Raw genomic sequence first — 14,942 nt, 5'->3', positions numbered from 1 at the left:
GTGATCCTTGGGCTAGGTTGGGTTGTGTCTCAATGGAAAACAGATTCTGTAAAGGAGGGGGTCTCTCACCTTAAAATTTGCTGAAAGTCGTCAAAAGCCAGAATTGCCACTAAATAAATAATTAAATGTTCTTATAATTGTATTTTCATAAAAAAGAAGACCTCAAAAACCTTCTAGTGCAGTCACCTCACTTTCTACCTAATAAAAATAGCTTCATTCTGTGAGAGCCTTAGAGGCTTTATCTTATTTAATCCTTTCAGCAAACCTATGAGATGGGTGTGATTAACTACATTTTCCAGATAGAAAACTAAGACTACTAGAAATTCAGATAATTGCTGTAAGTCAAAGAAAGACTAAAATGGTAGAACTGGGATCGATCCATGGCTACTTAGTTCCAAAGCCCATGCTCCTGTGACTTTCTTTAGTCACACATCTAGAAGATGGCTGAGCTAAATTAAGAACTGGGGTCTCAGACCCAGCGTGGGTGGGAAAAGGGGCTGCACCTCAAGTTGGTGGGAATCTGGTGCTAAACCGTAAACCATTTGTAGATGACCTGCTTCTGGGTCGGGGTTTCTTATATAGCAGAGTAGCTCCCTTGCTGTGATCTATTGAAAGTCAGCCTTTGACACAAGGGTTTGTACCAAAAAAAAAAAAAAAAAAAAAAAAAAAAAGAGAATGGAAAAGAAGAAAAGAAAAAAAAAAAAGGAACTGGGGTCTGGGAGGGGAGGGACAATGTAGAGGTAGGGGGATAAGAGGTACAAACTATTAGGAATAAAATAAGCTACAAGGATATACTGTACAACATGGGGAAGGTAGCCAATACTTTGTAATAACTATAAATGGAGTATAACCTTTAAAAATTGTGGATCCTTATATTGTACATAGGTAACTTATATTGTACAGCAATTATATTTCAGAAAAAAAGAGAATGGGGGTCTCCCTCCTAGTCCAGTGTCCTGTACCCTTCACCCCTTCAAACACACACACACACACACACACACACACACACACGTATGCGCCACGCTGCCACTAGCACCATATACTCTGTTATTTACAGTTTTCTCTGTGAATGACATGGGTTCTCTCACAGAAATAAAACAACATGTAAGGAAAAAGTATCTTTTTACTTACTTGACCTTCTACCCTTAAGTTCTAATTATTACTCAGGAATCATGAAACTACTGATTGTTAAAATGGAAGAAGGTCTAAAATTGCTGTGACAGAAGAGAGAAAGACTGCGTTTCCAGGAAGGTAGTTTGGAAGTCAGAGGAGACCTGAGGTCCAGCCTCCTCGGCGTCACCCAAGCCCCCACCCCTCTGGCCTCAGCTTCCTGTGGTAAACAGAAGAAAAGGGTGGGCATTTCAGAAGGTCCCTTCAGCTACAACTCAGGACGTCATCATCCACTGGCTATAGTGAGAGGAGAAACCTCAACTGTGCTTTCTGCTGTGTGAGACGAGTGAAGATACTAGGTTTCATTCCTGGAACATTTAAAGGCAAATGTTTAAAGACACAAAAAGTGAGTACAAATGCAAACAGTCCTCATTTTAGGTAAGTCTGAGTCAATGAAAAACCAGGTTAAATCACTTACGTGTGGAATCTAAAAGAAGGTCACCAATGAACTATTTATTTCTTGTAACTTAGATAACAGATTTCTTGAGTATGTCTGAGCACATTTGACTGTCCTTTATGACTGGATTACTGCATTTTTTTGATTTTTATTTTGGAGTTGGCTTTTTTTCCTTTGATAACTATGTTAACTTTAAAAAGCTAAAGCTCTAAATTGTTCTTAGAAACAGTAAACAGTACATATACATAAATTTTAAAAATATGTGCAGTGTATTTATATGTATTCACATGCAGTTTATTGTATATGTGCAGTCAAATTGTATCAATTTACCTAATAAAACTGAAAACTGGGAAAAAAAAGCCAGGTTAAAATAAAATCAATGAGATGATTTTCCCTTTTACCAGAGTCCTCAGTGTAAGGCCCTCTAGACCAGCAGTGTCCAATGGAAATATACTTCGAGCCATAGATACAATTTAAAATTTTCTAGTAACCACCACTTAAAAAGTTTTTAAAAAGTGAGATTAATTTTACTAATTTATTTTCTTTTACTCAGCATAGCCAACATATTATCACTTTAACATGTAATCAATATAAAAATTACTAATGAGATATTTTACATTCTTCTTTTGTACTAATTCTTTGAAATCTGCTATGAATTTTATACTTAAGATACATCTCAATTTAGACTAGCCGCAATCCGTATACTTAATAGCCACAAGTAAATGGTGGCTACTGTATTGGACAAGATAGTCCAGAACATTTGAAAGATTGATTTTTGGCAGTAAATGTTTTTGAAAAATGGATGGATATGATCTGGACTGATTCATGGTTACGGTTACTCTCAGGAAGGAGAGAAGTATAAGAGAGAAAGGCAACACAGTGACTCTCAATTGAAACAACAATGTTTTATTTCTTTATAAACTATCTGAAGAAAACATGGCACTAGGTTACCACTTACAATGCTACAGGTGGCGTGTCCTGTTTTTGTGTTCACATCTGCAATATCTCACCTTAAAATAATAAAAATAAATAAACACTCCAACTAACTTTTCATAACTCTTCCAGAATGGATGAACCATGTGAACGTACACTGTATGTCCCTTTGTTTTAAGTAATGTCCTGATCAGAAGTCTTAAAGAATTGCTAAATTTACTACTCAGAGATATTTTCAGTCTTAAAATCAGACGGAATACCTTCAATTTATCAAGGGCTTCATGCTATAAAATTTTTCATGATAAAAGAGAAGTCATTGAAATCAAGTTGAATATGTTCGGGAGCAGACGCTCTAAACTGCTCTTTTTTAAAGTACATAGGCGAAAGATCTGGAATATTTCCAGAAGGAGACACAATAATTGGGAACACTGGGAACCTCTGGGGAAGGGTGTTGCCAGACTTTGGGGTCAGGAATGTGTGGCTTCCTGTGCAGTTTCTGTATGTGGACATGTTTTCCCTGTTCTAAATGAATAAACAGTTAAGAAGGACACTACTATGCAGTGGTCAAGGGGCGTGGGGTACAGGCAGGCAGATCTTTGCTTGAGTCCTGGTTCCTCCCCCATGACCCTGGGAAGTCCATCTTTCTAAGATCTCCTTTCTTTTTCTATAAACTAAGGCTCAGTAATAACCACCTGTCTCCCAGCGATCATACTATGTAAGACAGTCTAATCAATAGTAAATAGGGAATCAGAGGCACACGTCTCCAGAAAGCCAGGTAATCCCTAGGTGGGGTAGGCTATTAGATAATGCCTCGCACTTCACTGTTGGGATACCCAGAAGTCTCTTTTGCCTATTTCCAAGATTTGCGTAATTTCCCATGACATTAGCAAGCACTTGATAAATGTCATTGTTCTATTATAATGTTTAATCGTCATAGCTTTACATACTTTAACTTTCCATAAATACAGACAGCCTAGCTCTGGGGAGAAAAAGAAAACAGGCTGGTGCGGGGGTTGAGAAGGAAGGAAAAGTGGGCAGTTCCTAAACATGGTATTTAGAGGCTTAGTAGTGACAACGTGTTGGAGAAACATCTCTGGTGGGCATGAAGGTTCCTCTCAGCAACTACTCTAAGAGATATATAGAGATTACCTGAAGTGTTTCTTCACTTATATGTTAATGTCCTCCTGTATTTTCTGCTTCAGTCCTGGGAAGCCAGGAAGATGGACTGGTGTGGGGGGTGGTCAGAAACTTAACTTACAAGGGCTTCAGTTTCCCTATTTGAAAAACGAGAAGTTTAACACCTACCTCAAAGGGTTATTGTCAGAACTGAGCCTGATAAAGTATGGAAATCACCTGAAATCTTTCCTGAGTGTTCTTTTACTTCATTATCCAACAAGCATTTATCGAGGACCTGTGTGTCCTCACTACCCCAGACACTCACCGCTGCTCTCCCCTTCCCTGCACACCGATGCTGCCACATCTCCCCCAAGTCCTTGCAATGTCCTTGTGAAAGGTAGCAACTGCCACGACCCATTTTACAGCAGAGGATTTTGAAGCATAGAAAATCTTTAGTGAAGAAATAGGGGTTCCATTCTTTATTTCTTCTTTCAAGATAATCTATTCTTTTAGGAGGTGCTGGATTGGACCCAGGAGCTCGTGCATGCTAAGCACACACTCTACCACTTAGCTATTCCCTCCTCTCTAAGAACTGTCTTTCTTAAGTCCCCTTCAAACTGGCTGTCCTCCGAGGAACACAGAGGCAGAGGCAGAGTCATGCTCTTGATCTCGGATGTGCTCACACAGGAGGCGTCCCTAAGGGGCACTGGTGAGCCAGGCACGGGGAGAAGCGCTGACTCTACAATAAACAGACCGATTTATGACCCGACCAAGATCTTCCTTCAGAACAGGTCTGTCAACCATCTGGCCCTGCCTGTGGGTGGGGTGGGCCTTTATCTGCCTGACAGACTTTAAGGATGCTGAAATGCCCGACTGCCTCTAAATATCTCCTTTATCTGTCTCATTATTAAAGACACTCCTTTGAGTCAAAGTCAAAGTCTTCCAAAGGCTCTCATTAAAAGCACATATTTAACTTGAAAGAGTTGATAACATTAATTAGCTGTCCCATTGGACCCTGAGAAACGATTTTTTTTTTTCAAGGATTAGACTGCAGGAAAAGCTTGAGTCCTAGAAACAAACCCAGGGAGGCTTTTCAAAGCCCACCTTGAAAGTCACCCTCCTCTCACAACTTTTGCCCAGGGCTCAGTTTTCTCTGTTCTCATTTACCCTAATTTATTTAAAAGCATTCAGACGCCTGGGGCTGGGTTTCAGTCTTGCTCTGCCTCAGAGGAGAGCTCACCTCCATTTTTCAGTTTCACTGTATGAAACCATCAATTCAGTGACCTCAAGATTTTTTTTCCAGCTCATTGTCTTGCTTTATCTCTACAGCCATCACATCCTGCTTCCATGACTGATTTGGATGTCCTGGTTTCACTACCCAAGGAAAGGGACGAGAATGATGCAGCTGACTTCTGGGGAATATTCCAGAAAGACACAGCAGGGAAGAGAGGGGAGAGAGAGGCCAGGGAACAAATGATGGACAACAAAGCTGTGAAGGCAGCGCAGGATTTAGCTCAGCAGCCCTTGGCCTAGTCTGTTTCTGCCACACAGGCCTTTTCACCTGCAGGAATTCTTATACAACATTCCTGGGAAGCCCAGTGTTCCTTAAATACCGAGAGGGCAATGCGGCGAGTCTTTGGAAAAATAATTCCAATCTTCAGCATTAGAATACCGATCAAATTACCTGCAGCTTTTTTTTCTTTTTGTCTGACAGAGTGTTTGTAAATACCTTTCTCTAAAAAATGATTATTGCTTGGTGCCCAGAGCCTCAGAACATTAGGGAAACATGGCTCGAAGGCAGGGGCGGGAACCCCGAGGTCCTCAGGGACGGGGCGAAGAGCTCAGCCCCGACCAGGGCCGGACACTGTTGTGTCAAAATGCAGGCCCAGAAGTGGCAGGTTAATTTCTGATTTTTTTGAAAAAGCAGTAAGAGATCTAGACACTTTCTGTGAAATCTCTCTATTTTTAAAAGTTGGCAGCTGATTAACAAACAAATGGACCCCAAACAAGAAATCTTTCCACTGGCCACCAAGAATGCGGTCGCTCTGGTGCAGGGTGGCTGTGGTTGGTGCCTCGGGTTCCAGCCTGTAGAGCTGGTCCTTTGCTGGGCACTGCCCTTGTGGACAGTCAGCCGGTCGTTGGAAGGAGTCACTCTCAACTCCTGCCAAGGGCAGATCCCTCCCAGGGGGTGAGGGCGCCTGATCTGACAGCTGAGTTGGGCAGACCAAATGTTTCAGCTCCTATTGACTCAACTGTGCTTGTACAAATGTGACTTCTCTGCTTTCCTCTTGGACTTCACATACATCTAATTAAAAAACACATTTTGCACGATACTCTGAATATTATTTTATATCTCACTGTGTTATATATAATCCTAAAAACAAAAAAAAATAAACAAAGACCCTTGTTTTATATTGGCTAATCTTCAGCCTTCTGCTCAGCACCAGGGATTGAGTTGTTAGATTTCTAAGCAATTCATCCAATTTTCTTATTTGCTAATTTTTCTCAAATTCTCATCTCCAGCTTATTCTTCCCAAATCTGCAAGGTATAATGGGATTACATTTCAAAGGGAAGGTGAGTTCTGTATTTATTTCTGTCCTTTATAATTAATTATATTAAAATAGCATTATATACAATGCACATTAAGTAATTATATCAAATAAATTGTGGGTAACTTTCACATCTCTTTGTAAATGACGATTTTAAATGTTGCTGTAATAATCAATGCTTGATGGTGGTAAGCAGGTGGAAACATTCTCTTTGAATGGCCTTTGATCTCACATGGAAAAGCCTCGCTGTACTTGCAATGCATGAGCCTCAGCCCTTCCTATGTACTCAATACATATTTTTTAGTTGACTAAATGAGCAAATAATGATGAGAAAGAAATGTTAGAAGTGATTCGGTTTCAGGACAAATAGCTACACCTTTCCCTTTAAGAAGTTAAGGTGAGAGTGCATAATTCATCACTGGGGTTCATGAGTCTCTTGGATGGACAACTGAACCTCAGAGATCAGAGCAGGAGCTGGCCTTCCTCATCATCGGGCCAGTAATTCCAGTTCGACCTTCTTCATTTTTGCCACAACAATGTACCTGAATTCAATATCTTTTTAAAGCCAACGCTCTAATTTATTCACTTTTATCACCTCTATGAATGAAAAACTGGAATCATTAACAGACACACACAATATTATTGAATTTCTAGTTACTGTTTCTTGCATCCTTGGAGCTGGAGACTTGTTCTCACTTTGTCAGAAAGGGAGATTACAAGGGATTAGAAATAGTAAATACTTATTTCCATCAAAATAAGAGTTTTGTTGATAGAATCCAGAGGATTAAAGGAGAATTAAAAAGAGAATAACTTTCTACGTGATTGAAAGACCACAGCTGTGTGCCAGCAGAACTTGTCCATACTGGGGAAATTCTGATCTAGTCCAGCTTCCTCATCTTACAGGGGAGCAGAGGGAGGCAGAGAGCAGTACAGCGACTCCCTCCGTGGCGGAAATGGGGTCCACTTCCAGCCTTCCTCCCCATTCTGCTTGGAGCCGTGAAGCCTAATCGCTCCAGCCTGCCCACTAAAAGATGGATGGCTGCCGGAAACCAGAAAGAAAACAGTCCCACGGCAAAGTCAGGGTGAAGTAGGGAAGTGCTGAGCCTCTGATCGCGAACCTGGCAGTGGAGTGGACGGAGAGTGTAGGGGGCCATCAGGGAGAGGAGGTTACCATCTGTTATCGTGTCCCAACCGCCTTTTACAAGTGAGGCAATGTGGCGGCCAGAGAAGGGAAATGATTTGCGCAAGGTCTCAGGGCTTCTCTAGGGCAAAGGGAGAGTTCTGCACCATCTCTGCCTTCCCAGCTTGCATTTTTTTTTCCTATGGCACCACCAGATTTTAAATGGTACTTCTACCCTCTAAGTATGATTGTGGTTTTCACTATTTATGATCATTGTGACTTTGCACCAGCAAAAATCCCATCTTTATTCCTATACCAGCTGCCCCCAGAGTCCTGCCTGGGGCTGGTATCTGGTGCGCATCCCCACGCCCAGCACAAGGAGGCAGTGCACCCCGGAGTAGTTCCGGTGGCTGCGCCCAGGGAACTCACCGCGAAGCGCTTCCCGCAGCTCTCGTTACCGCAGCATCCGCAGCAGTCGTTGTTCTTCAGGCCCAAGAACACCAGCGCGGGGAAGATCATCTATGGGCAAAAGAAGCAGCTCAGCGCGGGTCTGGGAAGGGCTGGCGCCTGCCTGGCTGGGTGAGATGCCACGTCCACCCATGGATAAGGGTATGGTGGAAACCTGCGGAGCATGGCTGGCGGGTAGACGAGTGTTTTGAGTATTAGGGTTCCATCTGGCCTAATCGCAGGTGCAAGGAGGCAAGCTGTCAAGATCTGACACTCTGAGCTCCCATTCACACGGTGGGTTAGGCTAGGGACAAGAAACTTGTCCTCAGTGGTCATGAAACATGAGTCTCTCTGTCTCTAAACCACAGGGTTCCAACCTCTATTGGAAACCAGGGGTAAATAAAATCATTACTACACGAGTGGACGAGGAACCCACAGACATCTGCTTCTTTTGGTGGTTTTCAGTCAATCAATTTGCTAGAAAAATGTGTGTTCACTCCCCCACCCCCGCCCAGCACCCTAGCTTTATCTTGTTAAAATAAAGAAATTACACCGCCATCTGTTTGGTTCATGGAATTCAACCTACACATGAGAACTGCCAGCCTAAGCTTGGGGGTTCATTATTAGTCAGTTTAGTGGACATTTGGCTGGTCCCAACCGAGAAGGGAAAAATGAAAGCACTGACATTTCATCGTGCAAAGCGTGAGCTTTCATTAGCAACCAAATCTCTTCCTGTTCGGTAAGTACCCAGTTTTAAAAGGATGGGGTGCAGATCTCCTTTGGGGGGATTTTAAGTCTTCCCTACTCACCAAGACACAGCTTCCCAATATTCCTCCGAAATACCAGACCTCGTCGGTAAGGTGGTCATTGTTGTCTATCACTTTTCCTCCAGGGAAAAATAGCAGGATGTTAGCCAGTAAGCCAAACAAGGCGAGGGGGATGAGGGTGCCCCCCAGGCACTTGGCACAGCTCCCGGTGCACATGCTGGGGAAGGAGAATATAGGTCTGCGATTCAAGGACCCTCGCTGCCTTCTTCACAGGCTCTCTTCAAACTTATCAGCCACAGTGTCGTAGTAATTGTCCCCAAATCAATCCGTATTTTGGAGCTGAGAAACGAAGTCAGCCTGTGAACTGTGTCCTTGGAGTTGCTTCAGCTTCTCAAAGATAGCCGAACCTTGATGGCAATGGACATTTATACATTCTCCCTGACCTGAAGTCCTTTTTTTTTTTTTGCACCCTCATAAATAAGATTACGTTCATTGCAATCATTTTGCCATGGAGACCAATAACCTCTGTTAATAATCCACTAGCACAGACAAGACACTCAACCTTGTTGCAATCGAACATTTCTGGAACAAACAAGCATCTGGAACTTCTGCACCTTTAATCTGACCATGCCCCTGCCCAAATCAAGAAATATTTCCCCCAGGCTCTTTCCAAATCACTGTAAAATTGAGTTACAGCCTAGCTAAAATCATGTCTCCCAAGTATTTAATGGTCCACAGTGTGTCTTTGTCTTTCCTGCTGAAAGCCTGAAATGCAAGAGTTATTTGAAAGAGCTGCTGTTTTCCTCAATAGGAAAATAAGATTTGATGATCTAGTTGGGTACTGCTGAGCTCAGGCCTACAGGAATTTTTAAAGGACAAAATCAGAATAACTACTTTGTCTTACTGCTTTACTTCCATATTTGCTACTCCATTAAGTTCTGTCCCCTTCCCTACCTGGCATGATAGAATTAGCAAAAACAGTTTTCCCAATTAACTTGTTCAGCTACATCTTCCATGCAGGAATAAAAACCTCTACCTTTATAAAGGGTAAGGGCAAAAAAAGGTTGACGTTGGGTGGAGGAGAGGAAAGATACTGATGAGTGGACTGGAGACAGAGCGGACAAAGTTAGAAGAGCAGGTAGAGCGTGTAGGAGGCAGAAAGATGGACTTCTACTGGAAATTTTGCCAGCTTCCCGGGGCATGATTCAATTACTTACTTGCTTTGTGTCACTGTGAGAAGGTCTTTACCATGCCTAGACTAAGCCCTACGTTATGCAATGACCCTGCTCAGTACTGGTGTTACTTAACAGTTGAAGGACTTGGATAGAAAGGGAGCCTGCTAGTTCTGTGCTGAGAGCCTAGAGGTTAGCATAAGAACAGTAGACAGAATTTCATACAGAGTCAAATTTTAGTTAATTAAAAAGCAAGTAACATCATTATCATGGTTAGACTCGTCCTACGACAGAGTTGGCCACCAATTCCCAGGGAAGCAGTGGGCTGCATTCTGCCAAGGCTCAGGGACCCTTGACCAGGGAAGCAATGGACGGGATCCCAGAGAAGTCAGATTGGATGGACGCTGAGTTTCCTTCTACAGATTCTATGAAATGTGTATTGATTGCTCTATAAAGACCCTTCCTGAGACCTCAGGTTTGAAGAAACACAACAAACGTTTGTTGAGTGTGCATAAGGTTCTGAGCACAAACCGTAAAGAAGATATCATGTCCGCTATAGGTGAAGGCACTAGGGCTTAGAGAGGTTAAGTAGCTTTTGCAAGGTCGTCCCAGCATAATACAGTGAGGAGTGAAGATTTTCAGTCAAGATTCTGTGCCGACAAAACCCAGGCTATTGTCTTCCTAATAGATTTTCCCTTTTAGAAATTAAAAAAAAATTATCTCTTCCATATAAATAATAGAATTGACGCTATGTGTGAAATGTATGGATACAATGGGACATCCTTCCTTCTGAACGACAAACAGTTGTGATTTTTTTCGTGTTACAAAATAATATGGACTTTCTTTTTTTTTTTTTTTTGATAGAAAAGTCAGATACATAGACAAGCAGTAGGAAGAAAAGGAAAACCAGCAGTGTCCCTGCCAGCAGCAGACAAGGACTGTTACCACTGCTGCAGTTGTCTTCCAACACTCCAAGCAGGTGCAAATGAGCTTTCCTTGGAACCCGCCAGCTTCGCAGGGAGTCTCGAGAATAATCCCGGGAGGAAGACAAAGTTTCTAGGGACGTAAGTGTGGAGTTTGTCTTTGTAGATGCCACCTTGGAGTGAGGCAGCTTTCTTCTGGGGACGGGGCAGCTTTTTCTTTCTTCAGGGACTTTTTTGGCCGTAGAAGTTACCGTCACAGCATTTGAATACCACTGGTCGGCAGCCCTGGTATCCTGGACGTCACAGGCTAACAACTGGAGTTGCCCGTTACTAAGAGAGCAGGTGTAAGTAAAGAATACTGTGGGCACACTTCAGTTTTCTGCCGCAGTTTTTAAGAAGACTTGGTACATGAGTAACTGTGAGGGAGAAGCCAGGGGTCACTTACTTCCTGTGCGGAGGCGGGGAACCACTGACGGACCGTCACCCTTCTGGAATGCCCTGACTACCTGAGATTTCAAACTCTTGGAGGGTGATTAATTCATTTATTGTTCTACTATTCATTGTACCTTTAGACCTGCAAGCAGGAAGCAGAACACCTAATCTGGGGAACAGGGATGGTGAGGGGAGGGAGGCTTGGTGAAATTTACCCTCAGGAAGGGTGGGGTCACCCACAGACTGCTCTGGGCACTAGAGAAAACATTGTGAGATCCTGGCAGTCATTCTTGTGACGCCCACTCTTGATGGTTAGCTGCTCACTCTTTGTTTAGCAGTGAAGCCCTATGCCAAAAAGGCTAGAGCCCTCCTTTTCAGAGATAGCAAGGGGGAGGTGGTGAAGACTGAGCCCCACTTTACATCCTGTCCTGTAGGAAGGAGACCTCAGAAGTGAGAGCAGATGGCAGGTCCGGAAGGGACAGAAAGGGATCCTTGCAGAAGGGAGAGGAGAAGGACGTGAACATGGTGGCGGTCCTCCTGGACCACACCCTCTGGTGGTTTGATCGCAGGAGAGTAAGCAGCAGAAAGTTCCTGCATTCCTGAACCAACGAACACAGGCCTGGGAGATGTTCTGCAGTGACTCTGATCGTCTGTGGAAGGCATGCACAATACTTAGGTGACGCTTACTACTGCTTCTCAGCCTGCTAAACTCTACGTCCCACAATGGATGAAGAATCATCAACTCAGGGCAATGCAATGCAATCAGTAAGTGTGTTAGAAGCACCCAAAAGATGTCCACCAGTGTGCCAAGCGCTGTCCTAGTAAATCGTACGAATCTGACTGACATTCTGCCCTCAATAGTATTACAGCTGTTTACCTGTAACAAGAGACAAGGTAAATCACACACAGAGGTTAAGTAAGTTAACTGCTCCTTAGCAGAAGAACTAGGAATAGGTTCTTCTGCTTCGCTTGAAGTAATTGGGGAGAAAACAAGGGGCCTTGACACACTTAGATTTAGGTGTTGTATAGTTCAGGTCCCCAGCTTTGCTTGCCTAGATTATTGGCATAGCTTTTCAAAAGTGATTTCCAAAAGGAAGGAAGTATCAGTGGGCACTGCAAGTAACAGGACTAAGAGCCATGTTACGAAACGTTTGTAAAGTGGATACAGATACTGGGTTACTATGCAACATGTTTTGTTTACTATAAGTCTTGAACCAAAAAATAAAGGTGAGAGTCAGTGCTCTTTATAAAGTGAGAGCTAGTGATCTTTATGAAATGAAAATCTGATCTTATATACTCTCTCTTAAAGCCCTTAGGAGGCTCCCCAAACCCCCAGATCTTAAACTCAGCCCTCTGATGTATCTTTCTGCCAAATCAAGTTGACCGTCTTCCCTGTTCCTTCTCTGCCTCCTTCACCTGCTCCCTCTTCCACTCCTCCAGGACTCAGCTCAGTGGTTGCTTCTTCCAAGAAACCTTGTTTTACAAGAAAAGTGTTGCACAGTCAAGATATGTTTACGCAACTCAGGATGAGACAGAGTTAAGCAGACTTCTGAATGGCATAGCTCTTCAGGGCTCTTAATTTGCAAATGCACTTGTACTTGTCAAAGGAAAGTTAGCATGTGTGGCATCAGTCATGCAAACTTCCATGTCCACAGAACTCTTCTGTTGTAGTCCATCTTGAAGGACCAGGATTCCCTAGCACTTCCTTTGGGAAATTGGGACCTTGCTCGTTTCTCAAGTGCTTGTGATGGAATCTATGTTCTGTCAGAAGATGAGTGCTCACTTGGGGCAAAGGAAGTGTAGCAAGAGTGGAGCTGAAGATGGGATGAAGCAGGGTTTGGGGAGATGCTGAAGAGCTGGATGCTGAGAGTGGTGAGCATGGAGCTGGGTCGGGGGCCAGCTCGGCCTCTACTGACCTGAAGAATGGGAAATACCCCGTCTGAGGGGAGGCAGTAGCTAGTTGAGGGTGGAACAGTGAACTCTAAGGCTTCATGACTGGGTCCTTCACGCTTGGTTCATTTCAACCCAAGTATTCCGTAAGGAGCTTGTTGGAGACAGGACCGCAAAAGGACTGAATGGCCTGGAGAACTAAACGACGTGGAGCCTACCCTCGGACCTCTCTCTCTCAGAACCTAACAGAGTTGTCATTCAAACCTGACAGGAGCCAGCCTTTCCAGAGTGCCTACTGTATGCCAGGCCCACGTTTGAGGGCTCAGCGCTACTACCTCATTTCAGTCCAGAGCAATCTGGTAAGGTGGGCATTGTAATTATTGTCCCTGTTTTAGAGACGAGGAAACCAAAACAATAGTAATGCGGTTCTGGTTGTCTATCAAAATAGCATAAAACTTTGTATTTAGAACAGCAGCTGTTTGGGATTGGCAGGTACAAACAAACTACTACATACAGAATAGATAAACAGCTACTGTACAGCACAGGGAACTATATTCAATGGCTTGTAGTAACTTGTAATGAAAAAGAATATATATATGAAACTGGATCACTACACTGTGCACCAGAAACTAACACAACATTGTGAATCAACTATACTCCAATTAAAAAAAAAAGAAAAAAGATAATAAATAAAACAGCAACTATTTAATTATCTATCATGAGTTGGTGGGGCAGGAGTTTGGGTGGAGATCAGTGAGGTAATCCTTCAGCTCCAGGTAGTGTCCCTGGGGTCATTCACTCTTGTTCAGCGGGGAGGGGGCTGAATTGCATTGGTCTGAAGGGTCCAAGATGGCTTTACTCGCATCCCAGGCTCCTTGATGGGAAGGGCGATAAGACTGGGCTCAGCAGGCCCCCCTCTTCCCCCGCTGTAGTCTTAAGGGTCTTCACATAGTCTCTGTAGTCAGGTAGTGAGATTTTTAGATGGTGGCTCAGACAAGAAGTAGAAGCTGCCTGTTTCTTAAGACCTGAGTTAGAAATTGGGACAGGGTCACTTTTTATCATATTCTCTTGGTTAGAATTGTCAGAGTCATCTAAGATTCAAGGGGAGAGGTACACACTTCACCTCTGCAGGAGAAAAATGGCAAAATACTTGTGGCCATCTTTAACTTGCCACAGTGGTTGAGGTAAGATATGAACCCAGGGGGTCTGTCTCCAGTGATGGTTCTCTGAACCACCACACTGTAATCCCCAGTACGCTGTGCTTCCATCAACACAGGGAGGGCTGCCTGCATGCATTTAGCTTCACATCAAGAGTGATTCTCAGCTACAGGCTGAATAATCTGCATAAATCCCTCTAATAAATGGGTGGACACAGCTTGATTAGGATTTGGACTTGGGGGTTTTGCAGGCACCACCAATAACTAAAAGTCAGTATCTCCAAATCAGAATGAGCAATTGAATACACACACTGCCTCCTGACTCAAAGGGGGTGCTGGGTGACCCTCTCTGACACAGGTCCCAGTACAAAAGGGCACAGCTTGACCCCTCAGAGAGGCATGAACCCTGGCCAGCGAATCTCTCCTGAGAGATCTGCCCAAATATCGATCCGTTGTAGCATTCTTTCATGTCGCTATGGTTATAGGTGAAGAGGTAGCTTTCAACGGAAACTCGGTCCCCGCACACTTTCTGCAAAGTGAAGAAATGTCACTAATTGAGGCTTCTCATCTTCTTTTTAAAATTAAATTAAGCAGACTAAGTTTAGAAATCCATTTTATGGTTGTAAAAGGCCAAGAAATTTGAACATTGTCTTTATTTTTTTTTGTTTATAAATCTGACTTTGTGAAATTACATGTATTATTCTTCTGCTCTGTGCCTTTGGCACATATTTCCCGAGTCATATTTGGTTTCAAAAAATTCACAAATGTGTTAGAAAACAATAGCAAAAACAAAAAGAAAGCAAGTGAAATTTTGAAAATAAGATGGAGGCTTCTCAAAAAAAGTAATGTACCTTTGAAACTTTGTTCA

The 14,942-nt window shown here is 43.2% G+C and overlaps 1 protein-coding gene and 1 long non-coding RNA gene across 2 annotated transcripts in view; one reads left to right on the top strand and one right to left on the bottom strand.

Annotated features, from left to right (window-relative positions):
* The window catches only part of TM4SF4 (transmembrane 4 L six family member 4), a 22,680-nt gene extending 13,659 nt beyond the window's left edge, over window positions 1-9,021 (bottom strand). Inside the window, exons 1-2 of the mRNA XM_010980557.3 lie at window positions 8,543-9,021; window positions 7,716-7,805 (exon numbers count right to left, since the gene is read on the bottom strand). Coding sequence (XP_010978859.1) covers window positions 7,716-7,805; window positions 8,543-8,716 — 264 coding nt within the window. The 5' untranslated portion in view covers window positions 8,717-9,021. The remainder of the gene's footprint in view (window positions 1-7,715; window positions 7,806-8,542) is intronic.
* On the top strand, window positions 1,327-14,942 carry LOC135322609 (uncharacterized). Its single transcript, XR_010383261.1, has 3 exons — window positions 1,327-1,516; window positions 6,140-6,191; window positions 10,537-14,942. It is a non-coding gene; the product is annotated as an uncharacterized LOC135322609 (long non-coding RNA).

This window comes from Camelus dromedarius, chromosome 2, assembly GCF_036321535.1.
Source record: "Camelus dromedarius isolate mCamDro1 chromosome 2, mCamDro1.pat, whole genome shotgun sequence".
Classification (NCBI taxonomy): domain Eukaryota; kingdom Metazoa; phylum Chordata; class Mammalia; order Artiodactyla; family Camelidae; genus Camelus; species Camelus dromedarius.
This window is presented reverse-complemented; position numbering and strand designations above follow the sequence as displayed.